Raw genomic sequence first — 25871 nt, 5'->3', positions numbered from 1 at the left:
ACCGAGAAAAAAATTGGGTCAACCTTTTGAAGCTGTTGAAGAAGGGGCGGCAAAATTGAATTTTCTTCAGCCCCCCGGGGTTGGCACGGCCACGGTACGCCACTGATATGCCTATTAACTTTGTATAGCCCCTCACCAATTATTGGGGGCTGAAATCTTAAAGTCTACCGTGCTATAATTATTACACCAATTATGGAGTACAATGGAAACCCCAACCGGACTCATAATATTATTGCACAGCCCTCATCTCGAAATTACTCTGTGAAAATACAGATAAATTTGATGTGCAAATTTACACAGATGAATTGATCAATTTATGCTATTATAAAGGCAACTTAAGGAAAATTGATAAATACTTTGGTGGGGGGGGGGGGGAAGGGCTGGAATATTTTGATTTCGGTATGTCAAAACTTTTTTTAACCCCCCCCCCCCCATCTCTCTGTATAAACTTTTAGAACACCCCCCTCTTTATGGACTCAAAACTTTGTTGGCCCTCCTTTATTTGTAACCACCCAAACTTTGTGTACCCACCCCACCCCCAAGAAATGTATATCGGAGATACTTAAGTGAAACTACTTTTTCTGAATCCTATGTATTATGATGAAAATGAATATAGTACATTGGTCAATTGTTGTTAAAAACATACTAAAATTGAAATTTCACCCTTGCATAAAGCGGCCGTTTTTAATTTATGCAAATTAGGCACTGTTCTACGGACTTTTGGGGACTTTTAATATGTTCTTAAATATATTTTTCTGAAATGAATGGTGATTAAATGGTTTCTGTTGCAATTAGTGGTGGGTGATTTTTTAATTTGATTGGCCTATGATACTAAAAATTTCGGATATCATTCAAGAACTTCATTTTTGTGAAAAATTAGCTGTTTAAAACATAAAATGAAATTTGAGCACAAAATCTCCTGCAAAATATGCTAAAATCAATATTAAGCTTTCCTGCATAATTAAACACGATGATTTAAATCATATATGCCTCACTGTATCTGTGTCAATACTTTCTTGACCCCACTCGGCCCCTCCCCTCCCGCCTCCCCTCTTTTGCCACATCAAAAACTTATGACCCCCCTCTTTTGGAAGGTCAAAACTTTTTTGACCCCCCCTGGAATTTTCCAGCCCCTCTCATCGAGGTATGAATGTTCCCTTATACTCCTAGCTTGCAGGAAAATAGCTCTTGTGTCAAATGTCTATTCATAGATAAGGAAGAAGAGTATTTCCCCCACCTCTTAGAAATTTTGGCGAGCCAAAAGGGGGGGGGGGATAGAAATTTTTGGCACTGCACTCGCAACATATGTATATAGACCATTTAAGGTTTGCAAAATTGGGATCCCAAAAGTGCAAGGGGGGGCAAAGATTTTTTGGCGGGCCGAGAGGGGGGGGGGCAATTTTTGGCGGCCAAGAGGCAAAAAGTGATATCATTTACCAAACTGTCACTGGGTTCATAAAGCTGCGCGTAAAGCTTCTAAATTCTCTCACAGATTTGTAGATATTTTAGTGTTTAGGCTACTTTAAAAAACATATTAAACTTAACTTATATGATTCATTAATTTCCATTAGCCCAATAATCAAACATTAATTTATTAAAACAATGTGAACATGTATCATCCCACACAATGAAAATTAATCTCTATAACTGCACATCCCTTTTAAAGGGATTGTTATCAACATACAGAGCAGTGACCCATGCATTTGACCCTGCCACAGCACACATGTAGTTGTACAGTCAGTACATGCACACAATGCACAGGAAATACTGTACATGTACATCATAGTACACAGATCTATCTGATAAATAGTGATATGCATGACACCACAATTCTGCTTTAATTGATGCTATATAGTCATTAAAATCAAGTAAGTTGAAAAGCTTTATATAATAATATCATTACATGATTATGACATGTATTATAGGCTTACAAGAAATGGAATAGGATCGAGATGTAAATTAATGTTGATATTGTAATGTATGTTGTAGACTTAATGTGGGTGATAAGCTTATCAAGTTACACTTTAATATTAATATTATCATGAATTCATGATCCACATGTTATCAGCATAAGCTTATAAGTTATACAGTAATTATTATCAGCATGTGCATATACATATGATTATATGTGATACATGTACATTGTACGTGCCCTCGAATTAAGGATCTGAAGGGGCACGTACGGCAACTTTTTTTGGGCAAGTTAATAATTGCCTTGCTTGGATTTTCACTGAAAAGGGAAGGCAGCACGGTAGTTTGTAATATTTCAAGAGGGCATCATGGCAACTGTTGAAAATTTGAGAAGGGCGCACCAAAAACCAAGGCAATTTTTCAAAAATGAAGAAAACACACGTACACAAACATAGATACGGTCCACACCATCATCATCCCTATATCTTCGTGTTAAAAATTGCCGTGGTAGTACGATAAATCCTCACGTTTTTCAACAACTACGCATGGTGATTTTGTTCGAGATAGGCCGTGCGACTCAGGCTATGCATACAATTTGAGATTTTGAGAGCCGGCCACACTGTTTCTATTCTATGTTTTACGATTTTCGCATGATCAGTATATGGCTGGCAGTAACCGCCATAACGATGGAGCTGCTACTGGCGTAAGCTTACTTTTTAAACTTCATGAGCTAAATTGACCAATCATGTTAGATCTTTTCATTACGCTGGAGCCAGTTGATGCATCATCGCTCCAGAGAGAAAAACTCTTGCCAAAATTAATGTTTACTATGTGGATTTTAAATGAATCGAATGTAAATAAACCACAAACAGTTGTACAGGATCAATACCATTGTTTGATTAGTGTATAGTCAATGTTACCTTGCATGCATGTGCCATGTGTGTGGCGTGTTTGTTTGTTTGTCTACTGTGTCAGGCCAGGATCACTGACACCCACGGTACTGATACTGTCATACTATCACGGTGATCATATTGTTGAATGTTGTTGACTTTAAAATAATCATGATGCAGTCATGTCTACAGTAGAATTCACCACGACCTTTGAAGGACTTAAACCCCATTAAAAGCTATTAAACCAAGATAACACTCAATAAAACAGCTCAACTATGTTACATCAGATCTTCTCTGGTTAAATACACACTGCACTTGTGTCTGTTTTACCTGTGCAATGAACAATGAGCTGGTATTATAGTTTCAGTTGGGTGAATGATTATAAAGCTTAACGCATAAGGTAATAATACTGTCTGGGCTTTTGTTTACGAAATGAGACAATAGTCTGCTTATTGTTAACCAGCGTTCTTGAAAATGAGAAGCATAATGGTTTGCAGACTTAACACGGTTTAGAAATAATTTGTTCATATTTTTTGGTGTTATCTGTCGTTTACATATCCTTCCTAAAACACAAAAGTACCAATATTTCCAAACACCTAAATTAGCTAAAAATTTAGGAAATGTTACAAAACTATATTTTCTAGAATTTCAGAGAATACTTTAAATATTGACTGGTTATTTTTTACACAGTGACGTCATATAGGCAATGGCATAATACTTCTAACATACACTAGGTCACGCGTCAATGGTGAGCGCACTGAGTATTGTGTATAGGAAAACGGGCAGTACCGTAACTACAGTATGTATGGCCTACTACTAGTATATAAAGTAAATCCGAACTGGTTTGCTGAAGGTCGAATTCCGCAGGCCACGCCCGCAAGAAGATGTACAAATCAGCTCCCGGCGATACACTGCAGATCGCAGAATTGTGTGCATGGTTTACCATCACTCTGCCTAGCTATATAGTTGTGTACAATACTGTATGAGTTTCCTGTGAGTGCGTGTCCATCTTAATAATAAGTCGGTTCGTACTTTTCATAAATTACTTTTGAATCATAACTATCGTGACCGAGGATATCTTGCAACTACGTGAAGCTCGCCTGGCAAATTCTTAATGACTAAATTCGCTTCACGTAATGAGTAAGTCGTACTTGATTGGTCAGTTTTACCTCCGAGTAATGAAAAACTCTAACATGATTGGTCAATTTGGCTCCACGGAACAAAAAGTCAGCTACGCGTAGCAGCTCCACGTTGTGGCGGTTGCGGCCTACCATATCAGTATCCCATATGATATTTCTATTGTAAGAAAATTTTATTTGTTGTCACGTAAATCACAGGTTTCGTTTAAATGTACTAACTGGAAATTAAATGTAAACAGAGATGATTTTCATTTTGGACTTTACTAAGTCCAGATTAATTTTAAACTTGAAATTAAATTCACTTTGTGTAACAAGTATGATTTTGAATGTCCAATTTATTATCCATTCCAAAAGGAGCACCCCCCCCACTTCCAAGGCTATATGATTAGGATTTGGACTAAGGTTAGGAATTGATATAGGATTAGGGTTTGCCTGTTAAGGGTATGTTAGGGTTAAGGTTGGGATTAGGGTTAGGTTAGGATTAGGATTAGGGTTAGGATTAGGGTTAGGATTAGGGTTAGGATTAGAATTACGGTTAGTGTTATGGCCCATGTTTAGGGTTTAGGGTTATAGGGTACCGTATGTAGGAGGGGTCTGCAATTACCTTGGATAAAATACAGTTGTTTGTGTGGGTGTGTGTACATCTGTACAGGTACATGTATGGCTATGTGAATATAGGCTTGTGATTCATATGAAGAATGTGCATGGTCTTTTTATAGTACAAGGACAAATTGGCCAATGCCAGAGGCTATATGCATACCAATGTGTGTACATCTACAAATGAGAAATTTTTGGTGGTTTGCTTTTCATTGCAAATTGCAGTCATTTTAAATTATCGCAGTTTTTTTAATTGCAACTTCCTACGCACAAAATGGCGTTTAATTTACTCGCAACATTACGCGTCTGGTAAAGCCGTGAAATTGTGCCTATTTAGAGGATATCTCATCATTTGTATAATGTACATCATCACTATACTTGTCCATGTTATCAAAGATATGGCTATATGCAGCTGTGAATTTCCAGCCCCCCCTTATGGCCAGGGTACCAGGGGATGGGTGGCTGGGACTTATACCAGGGCTAAATTTCCAAACTGTTAAAACTCCCGGCCAAGCCCCGGACCGACGTGAAACAACACAGCGCCCACCCTACCCGGCCAAATTTTGTGTCAATGCCCGCCTGTTATAATAAACTGCCCGGCTATTTGTTCCGGTACTGATCTGCACTGCAGGCAGGGGTTGGAGTGGTCAGGGACTCAGGGTTTCAATTGACAAGTGCATTATCAACAGTCTTCATTTTCACGCATGAAATCTATAAGCTTAACTACTGAACATACGGGCCTATGCACCCCCCCACAATCATAATTACTCACATCACTAGTATCACAGGGTCAGGGTTTCAATTGACAAGTGCATTATCAACAGCCTTGCATTTTAACGTGCATGAAATCTATAAGCTTAAATACTGAATATACAGGCCTATGTACCCCCCAGCACACACACACAAATCATAATTACTAACATCACTAGTATCACAGGGTCAGGGTTTCTATTGACAAGTGCATTATCAACAGCATTGCATTTTCACGTGCATGAAATCTATAAGCTTACGGAACATACAGGTCTATGTCCCACCCCCCCCCCACACACACAATCATAATTACTCACATCACTAGTATCACAGACATTCAAATTCCATCATGAAATCTATTCGCTTTCACAGTACAGTGATTTTCAAGTTCAAACGCTAGCTCTTCAAAGGTGCTGAATTCGACCATCGTGCAAATCGCCAGATATCGCATGAGAATATTAACATAAGGGCTCACATCACTGAAAATGATGCCAGTTTTTCTCTATAAAAATGCTAATTAAAATCATTTAAACAATTTTTGATATCTGCCATCTGTGATACAATTGTAGGATTTAATATTACTAATCATTACCAATCCAAATTTAGCCAAAATTATGCAAATTTCTGCTCATTTTAATGCTATCTATGTTTTTTTCTTAGAATAAAAATTAATTAAGATTTGTTCCAAGTCTACCATGTTACAATACTGATAATTCAATAAAAAAAACTTTTTAGACTGCAACAAGTCTGTCCTAAAACATTGTATTTATTTGGATAATGAATTGGAAATTCAAAATCATATTTGCTACACAAAGTAAAATTATTTGAAGTTTGAAATATATAGTGGATAAAATAAAGTCCAATTTGAAAGAATTTAATGTTCTAAGGTGTATGGCTCAAGGCTTGGATAGCAGTTATCCATGTTTGACCAATGCATGCATGGATAGCCCTAGTGAAATGGACATTGGATAGCTCTTATCCATAGTGCTGAGTGACCAGCATGGATAATTGCTATCCATTTTGCCTCTCAGTTTACATGTGTTTGGCACAAGGCTTGGATAGCAGTTATCCATGCATACAAGTGAAATGGGAAAATAATAGATAGCTCTTATCCATCCCAGTGCTGACCAGCATGGATAATTGCTATCCATTTTGCTTGTCAGATTACATATTAGTAAGGTGTATGGCTCAAGGCTTGGATAGCAGTTATCCATGTTTGACCAATGCATGCATGGATAGCCCTAGTGAAATGGACATTGGATAGCTCTTATCCATAGTGCTGAGTGACCAGCATGGATAATTGCTATCCATTTTGCCTCTCAGTTTACATGTGTTTGGCACAAGGCTTGGATAGCAGTTATCCATGCATACAAGTGAAATGGGAAAATAATAGATAGCTCTTATCCATCCCAGTGCTGACCAGCATGGATAATTGCTATCCATTTTGCTTGTCAGATTACATATTACAACAGAGATGATTTTCATTTTGGACTTTACTAAGTCCAGATTAATTTTAAACTTGAAATTAAATTCACTTTGTGTAACAAGTATGATTTTGAATGTCCAATTTATTATCCATTCCAAAAGGAGCACCCCCACTTCCAAGGCTATATGATTAGGATTTGGACTAAGGTTAGGAATTGATATAGGATTAGGGTTTGCCTGTTAAGGGTATGTTAGGGTTAAGGTTGGGATTAGGGTTAGGTTAGGATTAGGATTAGGGTTAGGATTAGGGTTAGGATTAGGGTTAGGATTAGAATTACGGTTAGTGTTATGGCCCATGTTTAGGGTTTAGGGTTATAGGGTACCGTATGTAGGAGGGGTCTGCAATTACCTTGGATAAAATACAGTTGTTTGTGTGGGTGTGTGTACATCTGTACAGGTACATGTATGGCTATGTGAATATAGGCTTGTGATTCATATGAAGAATGTGCATGGTCTTTTTATAGTACAAGGACAAATTGGCCAATGCCAGAGGCTATATGCATACCAATGTGTGTACATCTACAAATGAGAAATTTTTGGTGGTTTGCTTTTCATTGCAAATTGCAGTCATTTTAAATTATCGCAGTTTTTTAATTGCAACTTCCTACGCACAAAATGGCGTTTAATTTACTCTCATCTTTACGCGTCTGGTAAAGCCGTGAAATTGTGCCTATTTAGAGGATATCTCATCATTTGTATAATGTACATCATCACTATACTTGTCCATGTTATCAAAGATATGGCTATATGCAGCTGTGAATTTCCAGCCCCCCCCCCTTATGGCCAGGGTACCAGGGGGATGGGTGGCTGGGACTTATACCAGGGCTAAATTTCAAAAATGTTAAAACTCCCCGCCAAGTCCCGGACCGACGGGAAACAACACATGGCCGGGCCTACAGGGACAAATTTTGTGTCAATGCCCGTCTGTTATAATAAACTGCCCGGCTATTTGTTCCGGGTACTGATCTGCACTGCAGGCAGGGGTTGGAGTGGGTCAGGGACTCAGGGTTTCAATTGACAAGTGCATTATCAACAGTCTTCATTTTCACGTGCATGAAATCTATAAGCTTAACTACTGAACATACGGGCCTATGCACCCCCCACAATCATAATTACTCACATCACTAGTATCACAGGGTCAGGGTTTCAATTGACAAGTGCATTATCAACAGCCTTGCATTTTAACGTGCATGAAATCTATAAGCTTAAATACTGAATATACAGGCCTATGTACCCCCCAGCACACACACACAATCATAATTACTAACATCACTAGTATCACAGGGTCAGGGTTTCTATTGACAAGTGCATTATCAACAGCATTGCATTTTCACGTGCATGAAATCTATAAGCTTACGGAACATACAGGTCTATGTCCCACCCCCCCCACCCACACACACAATCATAATTACTCACATCACTAGTATCACAGACATTCAAATTCCATCATGAAATCTATTCGGCTTTCACAGTACAGTGATTTTCAAGTTCAAACGCTAGCTCTTCAAAGGTGCTGAATTCGACCATCGTGCAAATCGCCAGATATCGCATGAGAATATTAACATAAGGGCGCACATCACTGAAAATGATGCCAGTTTTTCTCTATAAAAATGCTAATTAAAATCATTTAAACAATTTTTGATATCTGCCATCTGTGATACAATTGTAGGATTTAATATTACTAATCATTACCAATCCAAATTTAGCCAAAATTATGCAAATTTCTGCTCATTTTAATGCTATCTATGTTTTTTTCTTAGAATAAAAATTAATTAAGATTTGTTCCAAGTCTACCATGTTACAATACTGATAATTCAATAAAAAAAACTTTTTAGACTGCAACAAGTCTGTCCTAAAACATTGTATTTATTTGGATAATGAATTGGAAATTCAAAATCATATTTGCTACACAAAGTAAAATTATTTGAAGTTTGAAATATATAGTGGATAAAATAAAGTCCAATTTGAAAGAATTTAATGTTCTAAGGTGTATGGCTCAAGGCTTGGATAGCAGTTATCCATGTTTGACCAATGCATGCATGGATAGCCCTAGTGAAATGGACATTGGATAGCTCTTATCCATAGTGCTGAGTGACCAGCATGGATAATTGCTATCCATTTTGCCTCTCAGTTTACATGTGTTTGGCACAAGGCTTGGATAGCAGTTATCCATGCATACAAGTGAAATGGGAAAATAATAGATAGCTCTTATCCATCCCAGTGCTGACCAGCATGGATAATTGCTATCCATTTTGCTTGTCAGATTACATATTACAACAGAGATGATTTTCATTTTGGACTTTACTAAGTCCAGATTAATTTTAAACTTGAAATTAAATTCACTTTGTGTAACAAGTATGATTTTGAATGTCCAATTTATTATCCATTCCAAAAGGAGCACCCCCCACTTCCAAGGCTATATGATTAGGATTTGGACTAAGGTTAGGAATTGATATAGGATTAGGGTTTGCCTGTTAAGGGTATGTTAGGGTTAAGGTTGGGATTAGGGTTAGGTTAGGATTAGGATTAGGGTTAGGATTAGGGTTAGGATTAGGGTTAGGATTAGAATTACGGTTAGTGTTATGGCCCATGTTTAGGGTTTAGGGTTATAGGGTACCGTATGTAGGAGGGGTCTGCAATTACCTTGGATAAAATACAGTTGTTTGTGTGGGTGTGTGTACATCTGTACAGGTACATGTATGGCTATGTGAATATAGGCTTGTGATTCATATGAAGAATGTGCATGGTCTTTTTATAGTACAAGGACAAATTGGCCAATGCCAGAGGCTATATGCATACCAATGTGTGTACATCTACAAATGAGAAATTTTTGGTGGTTTGCTTTTCATTGCAAATTGCAGTCATTTTAAATTATCGCAGTTTTTTAATTGCAACTTCCTACGCACAAAATGGCGTTTAATTTACTCGCAACATTACGCGTCTGGTAAAGCCGTGAAATTGTGCCTATTTAGAGGATATCTCATCATTTGTATAATGTACATCATCACTATACTTGTCCATGTTATCAAAGATATGGCTATATGCAGCTGTGAATTTCCAGCCCCCCCCCCTTATGGCCAGGGTACCAGGGGGATGGGTGGCTGGGACTTATACCAGGGCTAAATTTCAAAAATGTTAAAACTCCCCGCCAAGACCCGGACCGACGGGAAACAACACATGGCCGGCCCTACAGGGACAAATTTTGTGTCAATGCCCGTCTGTTATAATAAACTGCCCGGCTATTTGTTCCGGTACTGATCTGCACTGCAGGCAGGGGTTGGAGTGGGTCAGGGACTCAGGGTTTCAATTGACAAGTGCATTATCAACAGTCTTCATTTTCACGTGCATGAAATCTATAAGCCTCACTACTGAATATACCGGCATATGTACCCCCCCCCCCCCCCACAATCATAATTACTCACATCACTAGTATCACAGGGTCAGGGTTTCAATTGACAAGTGCATTATCAACAGCCTTGCATTTTAACGTGCATGAAATCTATAAGCTTAAATACTGAATATACAGGCCTATGTACCCCCCCAGCACACACACACAATCATAATTACTAACATCACTAGTATCACAGGGTCAGGGTTTCTATTGACAAGTGCATTATCAACAGCATTGCATTTTCACGTGCATGAAATCTATAAGCTTACGGAACATACAGGTCTATGTCCCACCCCCCCACCCACACACACAATCATAATTACTCACATCACTAGTATCACAGACATTCAAATTCCATCATGAAATCTATTCGGCTGTCACAGTACAGTGATTTTCAAGTTCAAACGCTAGCTCTTCAAAGGTGCTGAATTAGACCATCGTGCAAATCGCCAGATATCGCATGAGAATATTAACATAAGGGCGCACATCACTGAAAATGATGCCAGTTTTTCTCTATAAAATGCTAATTAAAATCATTTAAACAATTTTTGATATCTGCCATCTGTGATACAATTGTAGGATTTAATATTACTAATCATTACCAATCCAAATTTAGCCAAAATTATGCAAATTTCTGCTCATTTTAATGCTATCTATGTTTTTTTCTTAGAATATAAATTAATTAAGATTTGTTCCAAGTCTACCATGTTACAATACTGATAATTCAATAAAAAAACTTTTTAGACTGCAACAAGTCTGTCCTAAAACATTGTATTTATTTGGATAATGAATTGGAAATTCAAAATCATATTTGCTACACAAAGTAAAATTATTTGAAGTTTGAAATATATAGTGGATAAAATAAAGTCCAATTTGAAAGAATTTAATGTTCTAAGGTGTATGGCTCAAGGCTTGGATAGCAGTTATCCATGTTTGACCAATGCATGCATGGATAGCCCTAGTGAAATGGACATTGGATAGCTCTTATCCATAGTGCTGAGTGACCAGCATGGATAATTGCTATCCATTTTGCCTCTCAGTTTACATGTGTTTGGCACAAGGCTTGGATAGCAGTTATCCATGCATACAAGTGAAATGGGAAAATAATAGATAGCTCTTATCCATCCCAGTGCTGACCAGCATGGATAATTGCTATCCATTTTGCTTGTCAGATTACATATTACAACAGAGATGATTTTCATTTTGGACTTTACTAAGTCCAGATTAATTTTAAACTTGAAATTAAATTCACTTTGTGTAACAAGTATGATTTTGAATGTCCAATTTATTATCCATTCCAAAAGGAGCACCCCCCACTTCCAAGGCTATATGATTAGGATTTGGACTAAGGTTAGGAATTGATATAGGATTAGGGTTTGCCTGTTAAGGGTATGTTAGGGTTAAGGTTGGGATTAGGGTTAGGTTAGGATTAGGATTAGGGTTAGGATTAGGGTTAGGATTAGGGTTAGGATTAGAATTACGGTTAGTGTTATGGCCCATGTTTAGGGTTTAGGGTTATAGGGCACCGTATGTAGGAGGGGTCTGCAATTACCTTGGATAAAATACAGTTGTTTGTGTGGGTGTGTGTACATCTGTACAGGTACATGTATGGCTATGTGAATATAGGCTTGTGATTCATATGAAGAATGTGCATGGTCTTTTTATAGTACAAGGACAAATTGGCCAATGCCAGAGGCTATATGCATACCAATGTGTGTACATCTACAAATGAGAAATTTTTGGTGGTTTGCTTTTCATTGCAAATTGCAGTCATTTTAAATTATCGCAGTTTTTTAATTGCAACTTCCTACGCACAAAATGGCGTTTAATTTACTCAAAACATTACGCTGCCTGGTAAAGCCGTGAAATTGTGCCTATTTAGAGGATATCTCATCATTTGTATAATGTACATCATCACTATACTTGTCCATGTTATCAAAGATATGGCTATATGCAGCTGTGAATTTCCAGCCCCCCCCTTATGGCCAGGGTACCAGGGGATGGGTGGCTGGGACTTATACCAGGGCTAAATTTCAAAATGTTAAAACTCCCCGCCAAGTCCCGGACCGACGGGAAACAACACATGGCCGGCCCTACAGGGACAAATTTTGTGTCAATGCCCGTCTGTTATAATAAACTGCCCGGCTATTTGTTCCGGGTCCTGATCTGCACTGCAGGCAGGGGTTGGAGTGGGTCAGGGACTCAGGGTTTCAATTGACAAGTGCATTATCAACAGTCTTCATTTTCACGTGCATGAAATCTATAAGCTTAACTACTGAACATACGGGCCTATGCACCCCCCCCACAATCATAATTACTCACATCACTAGTATCACAGGGTCAGGGTTTCAATTGACAAGTGCATTATCAACAGCCTTGCATTTTAACGTGCATGAAATCTATAAGCTTAAATACTGAATATACAGGCCTATGTACCCCCCCAGCACACACACACAATCATAATTACTAACATCACTAGTATCACAGGGTCAGGGTTTCTATTGACAAGTGCATTATCAACAGCATTGCATTTTCACGTGCATGAAATCTATAAGCTTACGGAACATACAGGTCTATGTCCCACCCCCCACCCACACACACAATCATAATTACTCACATCACTAGTATCACAGACATTCAAATTCCATCATGAAATCTATTCGGCTTTCACAGTACAGTGATTTTCAAGTTCAAACGCTAGCTCTTCAAAGGTGCTGAATCCGACCATCGTGCAAATCGCCAGATATCGCATGAGAATATTAACATAAGGGCGCACATCACTGAAAATGATGCCAGTTTTTCTCTATAAAAATGCTAATTAAAATCATTTAAACAATTTTTGATATCTGCCATCTGTGATACAATTGTAGGATTTAATATTACTAATCATTACCAATCCAAATTTAGCCAAAATTATGCAAATTTCTGCTCATTTTAATGCTATCTATGTTTTTTTTCTTAGAATAAAAATTAATTAAGATTTGTTCCAAGTCTACCATGTTACAATACTGATAATTCAATAAAAAAAACTTTTTAGACTGCAACAAGTCTGTCCTAAAACATTGTATTTATTTGGATAATGAATTGGAAATTCAAAATCATATTTGCTACACAAAGTAAAATTATTTGAAGTTTGAAATATATAGTGGATAAAATAAAGTCCAATTTGAAAGAATTTAATGTTTGTACTAATTAGTGAGGACCGGTATTTTGCTGTGGATATGTTTAACTGCAATTTTGATGTAAAACATTTGAAATCCGCTGTAAAAATTTTGATAATATTCAACTCTTTGAGAAAATTATTTTATAAAGGAATGCTGGTAAAACCAGGTGCAATACAATGTACATTATTGACACACTATCACGCTCTTTATCTTCGTCAATAATAGAATAATCGATTTCAATCGAATTGAATGCATGAGTTTGTAGTTGACTACTGAGCGACCTAAGCGATCGATTGCTAGCCAATCAGATAGAACTCCTTTTCTTATGCTTCAGTGAAATACCACTCGCCTGTCGCCACTACCACTCGCCTGTCGCTCACCAACGGAGTATTAAATTTATATTTATCGTATAGGACGCCGATACTGTGCGCGTCATGACGGTATACAGATGATTTTATAATGAAGGGGCAGGGCTGATGAGGCACAGACGGTAACTTCATTCGAGGGCACGGCAAGCGACAGCCTTGGGTAAAGCACATATTTTGAGCTAAGAAATTATATATCCGCACCCAGCAGTGTTGGTAAAAGAGTCGGTAAATTTCCGGTTATTTATCATGGCAAATTACCACCATTATATTTTACCGGTAAAATATGGTATATTGAATAAGGACAAAAACTTCACTTTTTCAAAACTTTTTCTTTGTACATAGGAATCTTTAATATCTGTATGATTAAAAATGATACAATTTTAGCATGTTTTTAAAAAGCAAACTTGCAATGAAGTATAATATTACTTGGCAGTGGCATAGTGTGGGTCATCACATACTGCCATACTGGGTGGCACGCGACCATGATTGTGGGGGCGCCGGGTCTGATGCGGGGGGGGGGGGTCGGATCCCACTTCTGACACCATGTAGAATAATGGATCATATGGATGGCTGAGACGATAGATTCAGCTTGATATATCAGGGTTTATTACACGGATAACTTGACAGGTAAATGGTATGATACATGTACAAGGTCATAGTTCAGATATTAGATGCATGATGGGGAGGTTAGTCATGGGCGTGATACATTATGTGTTAAGTGATCTAATGATGGGCGATATGATATGAAATGATAGATGATCATACAATAATCTACAGGGGGCACAATTTTTGCAATCGATTAGGGGCACGTGCCCCCCTGCCCCTATGACGCTACTGTTATTTGGGTCTTGGGTGCTATAGGGTTGCGGCAAGTTTTAAAATAAAACAGTTGCTCAAACAAGAAGTGTCTTTTAAAAAGACATCAGTTATTTTAATCGATGAAATTGTTCTGAATTGTTCTGTGACTCAAATCATATTAATATCAAAGAACCTGGATTCCCCTGGTAAATGGATAGAACAGATCAGTGTTTCCCCTGCTTAAGACCCTGCACAGTTGAGATGACTCTTTTAAAACATCCTGGGTAGATCCCAGCCCTTTCGAAATGCATTACATCCCCGTATAAGTCCCGGCTATGTCCCGGCAGTGCGGGGACCCTATGAGCTGTTACAATCCCGGCTAAGTCCCGGCTAGGTCCCCGCTATTGCCCTGGGGCGGGGACTGCAATTGACAGGCGCATAACATTTTAGAATGACTTTAAAATTAGGCTTGTTTAAAACATATGGAGCAACAAAAGAAGGAAAGTTGATGTTTAGCCAATTTAAATAGGGCAATAGTATTTATCTTATATTGCCCCAATGGGTTGGAGGAGTCACACCTCTTGGTGACAGTGTCTTGATGCTTCTGACTCTTCCTGGCTAACCCATTGGGTCTATTTTACTTTTGTTTTCTTATGTACATGTATTGTGAAATTTTACTTTGCTTTTTGATGTACATTGTATTTTAGCCGAATTTGTAAAATAAAATAAAATAAAGGCCTTGGCTTTTCATCTTTTGATTCCTTATTTTCCATAAATGACTGTCCAATAAATGAAGAAAACTAAACATGTGGGCCTGCATAATGAGGAGGATCATAATAATGTTAGTGCTATAGACATGATATACATCATTTTAAAGCTAATTTCAAGCAGAATATTTTGGTTGAATATCTCAAAAATGATGATTAGCGACTTCAGAGCTCAGTTGTGCTGAGGGGTCACATTATACATTAATATGTGACCTCTCGGCACAACTAAGCCCTGAAGTCGCCAATCATCATTTTGAGATATTCAACCAAAATATTCTGCTTGAAATTAGCTTTAAAATGATGTATATCATGTCTATAGTACTTAACATTTAAGTAGTGAAAAATCAATAAAACAGTCAATAAATCCTTTGTTTCCTATTGTTTATTGTTAAATTCGATGGAGCATATCTCAATAGTGGCACTGGCGACATCCGGGCTCAGTTGTGCCGAGGGGTCACATATAGGCTGATACCGTTTCATGGTTCAGCAAAAAATGTGTATTTTCTTTTCCACAAAATATCAGAATTGTCAAATATATCCCCTTTTAATTTTGATCTGAGGTAAAACAAAGAAAATAGCAATTTAATTCCAGTACTATGTCGCCAATGCGTGACGCGTGAGTGAGGTCGGCCCTGTTACATATGCATCCTGTACGCCATGTACGTGGAGTTTTATTAACATCATGTCTGTGTTCGACTGGGACACATTGTTTTATTATCCTGGATTATGTCACAAACACCAGGTGGTGTATGACGTGCAGTCCCTAAATTCAGTAAATTTTCATCGTCAACCGTGTAATTGAATGGGATTATTTTGAAATTTTAAAACGCTTGAAATATCACAAACAAATAGGCCTATGTTGATAAATAATATAAATACAAGCTAAAACCGTTGGGGTTCGATAATGAACCCCACAAAACTAACCGAGTATATGGAAAATGCCATACGGCCGGGCGGTTTCACGAGTTGCCGGCTCGATCATGTCATCCGCCGCCTGACAAACACTGCACCTTAAGGCATCATTTTTACAGGGTTTATGTATGCTAGTTGTTCATTGAGCCTATATTGAGTTTTGATAGTGGCTTTTTGGTGACGGGAAGGGAAAGAAGGAAGGAATAAAGAGAGAAAACAAAGAAAGAACTTGTTTGCTCTGGTTGGGATTCAAACCCGAGACCCCTCACATGCCAAGCACTAGGTCCGCGACACTTTGCCACAGGTCTTGGGCTTCGCTGGCCAGCGAAACCGTGCCTATATTTCACTTGGTGATTGCATCATCACACCAAGTGGGATGCATGCATGAACAGCGCATATATCAAGTAGTATTTAAGTATTTTGTAGTATTCAGGCGTGTTAGGGTTAATATTCAATTATTAACCCTAACACGCACCATGGTTATTTCCTATCGGAAGGCAGAGAAGGAACGAAAAAGGAGGGAAGGTGAACAATGATTTCACTTGGTACCACCAGGAATTGACCCTGGTACCCCTCGAGTGCATGATGCAGATGATCAACGACCTCATGCAATTGAGGTTTGACTGGCCAGGCCAGCGATTCAGTGAGCATATGACTTGGGGTGATTGTGTCATCGCGTCACATATGGAATGCATGCATGCATGCGGAGTGGTTTTCATTGTAGAGAGTTAGGGCTAATCAAAAAGAGTGAGACACCACCCCTTTTTGGGTGGAAATTCAAGATGCATGCATGGCCATACAATAATATTACTTTATAATGAAGCTGAATCTAATTGAATTGCTCACTCATGGCAAATTATGTATACAATTTAGTCTGCAAAAACACTACCACATTGCGTATTACAGACACAAGACTTGACATCCCTTGTAAATCCTCATTTCAGAACATGACTTCCAGAAGACCTCAAAACTTGTTCAACCTGAAGCCTCATACTTGTATATATTGCAGCAGATGTTTCCATGACACTTGTCTATATCTGAGTCACCTGATCCAACACAAGAAGCGGATTAGACCGTATTGGTATGAATCAAACACCAAAGGGAAGCTATATGAATGTCAACACTGTAATAAAAACTTCACAAGGAAACATAATTGGATGGACCATGAATGTACTCTGACTATTGGAAAAACCTTTTATACACACCTGAATCCCGATCTGAATAGATGTTCATTGCCGATTCACAGCAAAGAGAAGCCTCATATATGTACATGTAGAGTATGTAACAAGGGCTTTATACTGGCAAATAACTTGAAACAGCATGAAGCAATAATTCATTTCAATGAAAAGCCTTATGTATACATGTATAACAAGAGCTTCATAAGGCCAAGTTATTTGGAACAGCATGAAGCAATTTATAGCAATGAGAAGCGCCTTACAAATGTCAAATTTGTGACAAAGGCTTTACACAACCTTGTAGCCTAAAAGCACATTTACAGACTCATAGCAAAGAGAAGGCATATATATGTGAAGTATGCAACAAGGGCTTTAAGCTGGCAAAATATTTGAAACGTCATGAAGCAATTCATTCCTATGAGAAGCCTCAACACCCTTATATCTGTCTAGTATGCAACAAGGGCTTTAAGCGGGCAGAATATTTAAAGAAGCATGAAGTACTTCATAGCAAAGAGAAGCCTTATGTGTGCAAAGTATGTAACAAGGGCTTTACAGTGCCACGTTATTTGAAACAGCATGAACTAATTCATAGCAATGAGAAGCCTTATGTATGTAAAGTATGCTTCAAGGGCTTCATACGGGCTGGAAATTTGGAACAACATGAAGCAAATCATATAAATGAGAAGCCTCATGTATGTAAAGTATGTAACAAGGGCTTCACACAGGCAAGATATCTGGAACGACATGAAGCAATTCATATCAATAAAAAGCCTTATGTATGTAAAATATGTAACAAGGGCTTCATAGAGGCAAGATATTTAGAACGCCATGAAGTAATTCATACCAACGACAAGCCTTACAAATGTCAAATTTGTAAAAATGGCTTTAAAGATAAGCATCGCCTAAAAGCACATGTACAGACTCATAGCAAAGAGAGGTCTTATGTATGTAAAGTATGCAACAAAGGCTTTAAGAAGGCAAATAACTTGAAACAACATGAACTAATTCATTGCAATAAAAAGCCTTATGTATGTAAAGTATGTAACAAGGGCTTTATACGGAGACGTTCTTTAACACGCCATGAAGCAACTCATAGCGATGAGAAACCTTACAATTGTCAAAATTTGTAAAAAAGGCTTTATACTCCATAAAAGCCTAAAAGTACATTTACAGACTCACAGCAAAGTGAAGCCTTATACATGTAAAGTATGCAACAAGGGCTTTAAGCTGGCACATCACTTGAAACAGCATGAAGCAATAATTCATAGCCATGAAAATCCTTATGTATGTAAAGTATGTAACAAGGGCTTCATACAGGCAAGTTATTTGGAACAGCATGAAGCAATTCATAGACAATGAGAAGCCTTGCAAATGTCAAATTTGTAAAAAAAGGCTTTATACTGTACTCCCTAAAAGCCTAAAAGTACATACAGACTCACAGCAAAGATATTGGTAAAGTATGCAACAAGGCCTTTAAACTGGCAAATAACTAACTTGAAACAGCATGAAGCAAACAATGAAAAGCCTTATGTACCGTATGTTTAAAAGGGCTTCATACGGGCATGTTATTTGGAACAGCAATTCATACTCAATGAGAAGCCTTACAAATGTTAAATGTGTAAAAAAGGCTTAACACATCCTTATAGCCATTACATGTAGGTACATTTCTTTAAAGAGAAGCCTTAAATATAATTATGTAAAGTATGCAACAAGCCTTATACATGTATGTAAAGTACGCAACAAGGATTATGAACTGGTAAATAAGAAACAACATGAAGCAATAATTTATAGCAATCAAAAGCAAATAAATATGTAACAAATCCCATCAGCTGGACGGATCCTTAAAGAACTTGAGAACTTCTAGACATAAATTACATACAAATCAGCACCAACTATAACTGAATTAGGCATACTAATAATGATTATTGTTGAAAATATTGATTTTTAGACAGCCCCCCCCGGTCCAAATGTACTTGTTTTGGCCAGCACCAACTCATTTTTTGGCCGATTTGGTTGAAAATGGTGTCAAAATCCTCAGGAGATCATACTGAATCAAATCGTCGCTGTTTTGGCATAGTGTCGTATGTTTTTATGTAAAACCCCCCCTAAATCTTCATTTTGTTTTTTGGCATACAGTCGTATCATAGTCGTATCATGATACGTCGCCATAGGCCACCGTGTAACTGGGGTTTCCTATTGTTTTGGCGCATGCTGTCGTATCACATGGCGTATCATATATTTTTACATAGGTTGTCAAATTGTGCATATTTTGGCATACTGCCGTATGAGTTTGCAGATTAATTACTTCTAATTAGTGAATGAATAAAAAGTTTGTATTAAGTTAAGAACAAAGACAAACATATTATTGATTATATTCTTTGATAATAATAAACATATTTTACTTTGGTGCTCTCCAGTGGGTCTTCAAAAATTGGAAAAACTTTAAATGCGATTTTCTCAAAACAGCATTTTTCATCATACGACAGTATGCCAAAACAGCGACGAAATAAGCCTGTTCCCTAAGAATTATGAAACATCACCCTTTTTAAAAGGCTGTTCAACAACTCTTCCTATACCTTTGTACAGGAGCCAACCATTGTTAATTCGTGATGAATCCACACTTTTACTGTAAGCAGCGTATATGCGAACGCGAGCGAGACTACGCGTTACGCGAGAGCGCGTAAAATTCGTCATGCCTGGAACCTTTGTGCGTATACAAGCTTACAAGTTGAATTCAGTATTTTCAGATAGCGGCTAAATTTTGCCATTTTATTCTGTAGTTTTATTGATGATATTAACAGAGAAATCATCGAAGTTTTTGTAAGGCTTAGTGACAATGATTAACTGACATTTCCTCGTGAAATAATCGTGAATTATACGATCTTTAGCTTCTTTTCGTTGTTGAAAGGATTCAATCATGTTTCACCGTTGTTCATCACCGTTTAACAACTTCGCGTCCGGCGCGTCTGCGTGGTTTACTCGCTCGGGCAGCTAAAGCTACCCTCGCGAAGTAAACCACGCAGACGTGCCGGACGCGAGTTGTTAATCGGTGATAAACAACGGTGAAACATGATTGAATCTCTAATTTAACCTACCCCTACTAAAATATATATAATCTTTGTACTTCTTCAAAACTGCATAACAGATGTCAGTATGTTGGAAAATCCTGGAAAAGTGTTTTTCTCTTTTACAAATTTTTGCATTCTGAATATGTAAAAAAAATGTGTTTTAGAGCTTGTGTTCAACATTTTAGTTATTTTGTAATGTTAATTAATTCATTTTACAACAAAATTGCCTGATTTTTGATATTTTGAGCCTTAATTAATACAAACAGTAGAGTTTGATAGTAATTAAAAAAAGAAAGAAAGAAATCCTGACCGACCCAATTTTGAAAATTCATTTAAGGGCAAACAGACTATTTTTTTATTGGCCTGAGCAATGATTGTCATTGAGAAATCAGCAAACTAATAAAAATAAGGATCTGACTTGTGATTTGAGTGAAAAGAGTATTCTTTCTGTTATCCAAAGTACCATATTGTACCAAGCAAAACTTATCGAGACACCCCTTTTTCAGCATCGCTGTCACCCAAAGACCCCATATTTTTTCACGAATACATGTTCTGTCACCTGAAGACCCCTATTTTTTCATTTGATCTGTCACCCAAAGACCCATACTTGTTCAATTTTAACAGCAACTTTCAAAGATTCCATTTAAAAAAGGTCATGTTCTCACCCAATGACCCCATATATTTTACATTTTGCTCTCACCGAATGCCAAAAATCATGCTCTCACCCAATGACCCCATATTTTTTACATTTTGCTCTTACCGAATACCCCTTAGTGCTAAAGTGCCAGCCCTACACCTATATCCATTTCAAATTGAAGTGCTCCCCAGGCGAGACACCAGCCATTTTGTCCAAATTTTATTTCAATATTATTAACAACACTTCAATGCTTTGAAAGTACACTGTACCTGGATTTAAAAGTTGCAGCTTTTATTGATTTGAAGTCAGTGCAAAGATAATGTCAGGTTTTTTGTGCTACAATGCTTGCATAATAACCATTGACTGCTGTAAATTTTTCTTTAACAAGCACAAATGGGGTATCAAAATGCATCAAAACACCATCCTTCTAAATATTGTGAATACAATAATAGGAATATAAGGCTGCATCTTCTGATGAATTCAAGCCAATCTATGTGCACATGGTTGACACAATATGTTTATGCAAAAACATTAATACAGAACATATAAAATTTGACATATCACAATATTCTTAATCCTCATTTCAGAACATGACTTCCAGAAGACCTCAAAACTTGTTCAACCTGAAGCCTCACACTTGTATATATTGCAGCAGGCATTTCCATGACACTTGTCTATATCTGAGTCACCTGATCAAACACAAGAAGCGGATTAGACCATATTGGTATGAATCAGACACCAAAGGGAAGCTCTATGGATGTCAACACTGTAATAAAGACTTCACAAGAAAACAGAATTTGATGGACCATGAATGTACTCTGACTATTAGAAAAACATTCTGGACACACCTTAAAGGACCTTCTCTGATTCACAGCAAAGAGAAGTCATACATATATAAGGTATCCGTGAAGAACTGTACATTGACAAGTAGCTACGCTAGAAGCCTGATAGTACATTTAGATGATCATTGTAAAGAGAAGCCTTATGTATGTAAAGAATGCAACAAGGGCTTTACAAAGGCAGGCTATTTGAAACGACACACATCAGAAATCCATAGCAATGAGAAGCCTCATGTATGTGAAGAATGCAACAGGGGCTTTACACGGTCAAGTGATTTGAAACTGCACATATCAATTATTCATAGCAATGAGAAGCCTCATATATGTGAAGTATGCAACAAAGGCTTTGCACGGGCATGTGATTTGAAACAGCACATATCAATTCATAGCAATGTGAGACCTCATATATGTGAAATATGCAAAAGGGGCTTTACACGGGCAGGCGATTTGAAACTGCACAAATCAATTCATAGCAATGTGAAGCCTCATATATGTGAAGTATGCAACAAGGGCTTTAGACTGGCCCATCTCTTGAAACTGCACAAATCAATCCATAGCAAAGAGAAGCCTTACGTATGTAAGGTATGCAACAAGGGTTTTGCCCTGATACACCGTTTGATGCTGCATGAAGCAGTTCATAGCAATCAGAAGCCTTATAAATGTGAACTTTGCAATAAAGGCTTCAAGTACCCTAATAGTCTAAAATATCATTTAGGGACTCATGGGAAAGTGCAGCCTTATGCATGTAAGGTATGCAAAAAGGGCTTTGCAATGGCTTATTATTTGAAGCTGCATGAAGCAGTTCATAGCAATGAGAAGCCTTCGTACAAATGTGAACTTTGCAATAAAGTCTTCAAGTACACTAGTAACCTAAACCGTCATTTAAAGACTCACAGTAAAAAGAAGCCATATGCATGTAAGGTATGCAACAAGGGCTTTACACTTGCACATCACTTGGAACAGCACAAATTAAGTCATAGCGAAAAGCCTTATATATGTAAAGTGTGCGACAAGAGTTTTACACTGGCACATGACTTGATACAGCACATAGCAATCCATAGCAATGAGAAATCTTGATCTCATGTATGTATGTAAACTATGCAACAAGGACTTCACACTGGCTCGTCACTTGAAACAGCAGAAAACAATTGATAAAGAAGAAAAGCCTGGATATATGTATAATATGCAACAAGGGCTGGCATGGAACTTGAAACAGCACCAACAAACTTATAGCAATGAGAAGCCTATTTACAAATGTAAACTTTGCAGCAAAGACTTCAAGTACCTTGGCAACTTAAAAGTACATCACTTGAAACAGCACAAAGCAATTCAAGAGGAGCCCTACACATGTGAACTTTGCAATAAAGCCTTCAAGTACACTAGCAGCATAAAATTACATTTGCAGACTCCACAGAATTAGAGAAGGAGAACCTAGACTCCCTATACCGCCACATACAATCGCGACATGAGCTATGGGGAGAAAATTGGGGGTATTGGGGTCCTTGCCAACGGTGGACGGAGACGAACGAAAACAATTCTGGGTCTTATCTGAAGCGTCTTTGTACTCGCGTGCTTGTCACATCAAGTGCCTCTCTCAAATGCGTCCTTCATCCATTTCGCGCTTGCATGACAACAAATGCCTCGAGTGCATTCCGAGGGAAACCGAATATCCTCAATTTTTGCTCCATGCCTGTATCAAGATGGCGGTCAAGTCCCGATTCTACGTCTTTAATTCTGTGGCAGACTCATAGCTCAAGGGAAGCTCAATAGGCACAATCTCCTAGTGTACCACACATAACCACTATAATCAGCTCCCTGGGATTAATGTACATGTAAACAGAGACTTTTAGGCATCTACATACAAGTCCTTGGGAATATAATTTTTGCCAATATTTTGCTAAAAAGCCATGCATAAATGTTCAGGGTACTTTTATACTTTTGCCCTGAAACTTGGTCAAAGTGTTTATGCAAATTAGCTCATTAATTATGCAAATATGCAAATTAGAGGGCGAGTTTCAGGGCAAAAGTATGCAAAATAAAAGTACCCTGTACATTTATGCATGGATTTTAAGCAAAATATTGGCAACAATTACATATTAATGAGCCTTTCCAGTCCTTTTAGCTCATTAACTATATTGATTATTGACAAAAACAATAGGATACAAAGAAAATATAAATTGATGTATTATGGAAACCGTATGTCCGATTTGCTCCAAACAAAAGGCACATTGATCAGTGTACTTTACCTATTAATCTGTTTAAAACATGCTCAAAGCATTTTCTAATTTCTAGAAAATACATCCAATACCACCTTAAATGCTGTTCTGTTCAATTTGCTTGTTTTAATCTCGAGATATGTTTAGTTAACAACGAAAGGGCAAAATAAGATAAATAAAATGAAACAAATCTCAGCGGTTTGTAATTACTGGTTCTTGGAAAGAATAAGTTTTTGTAGACATCCTTACCGGGGTCACTTTCGCATACCAAAGTGGTACGCATGCTCGTCCCCAAAAACATCGAAAAGGGTTGATTTTTGGCATTGTATGCGTCGTCGACGCTTTTAGAAAAAAAGGGTGCTTTTCAGGTAAAGTTTTGACGTTTAGGGTATATTTTTTCTACTTCAGTGGGTTTGTTTTAGAATTTACGCCATTTAGGGGTCCATTTTAGTTTCTTATGCCGAATTGCGCCATATGTTAGGGGTACTATTTACAGAGCCTTACGCCAATAAGGAGTGAATTTTTGCCACACTGATTACGCCATTTAGGGTCCATTTTTGAGGGTCTGGGACGAGCATGCATACCACTTTGTTATGTGAGTGATCCCCCCGGGCATCCTTATTGCTGAATGGAACATTAGGTGGTTTCTTCTTGCACCCGCTGCAGATGATGTTTGAATGCAGTCTTCTTTGTTGATCCCCACCAACTCATGAATTTTGTAAAACATGGCTAAACGATTCTCTCCCTTGACAGCGAGAGTGTCTCATACGAGATCTTCTAACATGAAAATCTTGTTTCTTCACACTCAATTTAAAATGAGACCAAGTGCATATAGTTGTAGCTAACATTGTTCTCAAATTGATTATGCACATTTCTGAATTGCAAATTTTCATGACTGTTTTGGGAATCAGCATGAAAAATGCAGTAAAAATGAGTACAAACAAGCCTAGTATTAATGGTGGCTCTTGTAATGTTCAAGCTTACCAACCCCCTCTGAGAGTAAACAGTATAGCGCCATCTATTTGGTTGCTAGGTTTCAACAAAGGTCACAAGATAAAATGGCGTCGACCATGAAAGTACTTGTCAACTTGAGTAGTGAAATGTGTCTGTTATTACAGTGAGTAAACAACCCCTAAATCTATGAAAAGGGGTATAATCCTTCTTGTCTTCCATGAGCAACCGCGTCATATCGGGTATAATCTTCCTTCCAGCAGCAACCACTGTGTATGATTGACAGGCTATTCCATTGCTCGTAATAGGGTAGTGTATTTTAACGGGGTAATGCTGGATGGTGCACGCGCGGTACGTTGCACATGTACTAGTACAAGGTAGATGTGGTTGTTGGTGTAGGGCGTGGGGGTGTGTGTGTTGGGGGAGGTGGGTGTTGTCTGAGATGTTAGGGATTATTTAATAATAGTTTTTAATATTGGAAGAACGTTTTAAACTTTAATTTAAGGCATCATATACGATTTTATACTATTTTAGATTTTCAATTAATAACAAAATAATAAAATAGCATTTAAAAATTATATTAATAGGCCTATTTAAACTATACAGGAGAGGGTTGTGTTTTCAAATATGTTATTTAGGTGGTCACTTTTAAGTGTCTAATCTGTAAAATCTATAATGTAACCGCCACGAGTACCGGTATTTACCTGTAGGCAAGCTCACCCCTACAGTCGCAATAGTTATAGCCCAGATAGCTTTTAACTCACGCCTACTAATAACGTACTTTCATCAAGTGATGGCGCTATAAGGTTTACC

General features: G+C 37.8%; 2 protein-coding genes across 2 annotated transcripts in view; one reads left to right on the top strand and one right to left on the bottom strand.

Annotated features, from left to right (window-relative positions):
• LOC140138970 (laminin subunit beta-2-like) overlaps positions 1-25871 on the bottom strand; it is a 555517-nt gene that overhangs the window by 180543 nt on the left and 349103 nt on the right. The gene's annotated exons all lie outside the window — the stretch shown is intronic.
• On the top strand, positions 1743-24346 carry LOC140139857 (uncharacterized). The gene is made up of 3 exons (XM_072161615.1): positions 1743-1868; positions 17117-17449; positions 21640-24346. The coding sequence occupies exons 2-3, from the start codon at positions 17120-17122 to the stop codon at positions 22966-22968; spliced, it is 1659 nt and encodes a 552-aa protein (XP_072017716.1). The 5' UTR covers positions 1743-1868; positions 17117-17119; the 3' UTR covers positions 22969-24346.

The sequence above is a fragment of the Amphiura filiformis genome, chromosome 18 (assembly GCF_039555335.1).
Source record: "Amphiura filiformis chromosome 18, Afil_fr2py, whole genome shotgun sequence".
Lineage (NCBI taxonomy): Eukaryota > Metazoa > Echinodermata > Ophiuroidea > Amphilepidida > Amphiuridae > Amphiura > Amphiura filiformis.
This window is presented reverse-complemented; position numbering and strand designations above follow the sequence as displayed.

What these genes read in the sequence shown, in the direction of transcription:
- LOC140139857 (XM_072161615.1), top strand. Translation starts at nt 17,120, where the DNA reads ATGACTTCCAGAAGACCTCAAAACTTGTTCAACCTGAAGCCTCATACT. An exon ending in CTCATATATGTACATGTAGA is followed by an intron (nt 17,450 to 21,639) that starts GTATGTAACAAG and finishes TCCTCATTTCAG; the next exon opens with AACATGACTTCCAGAAGACC.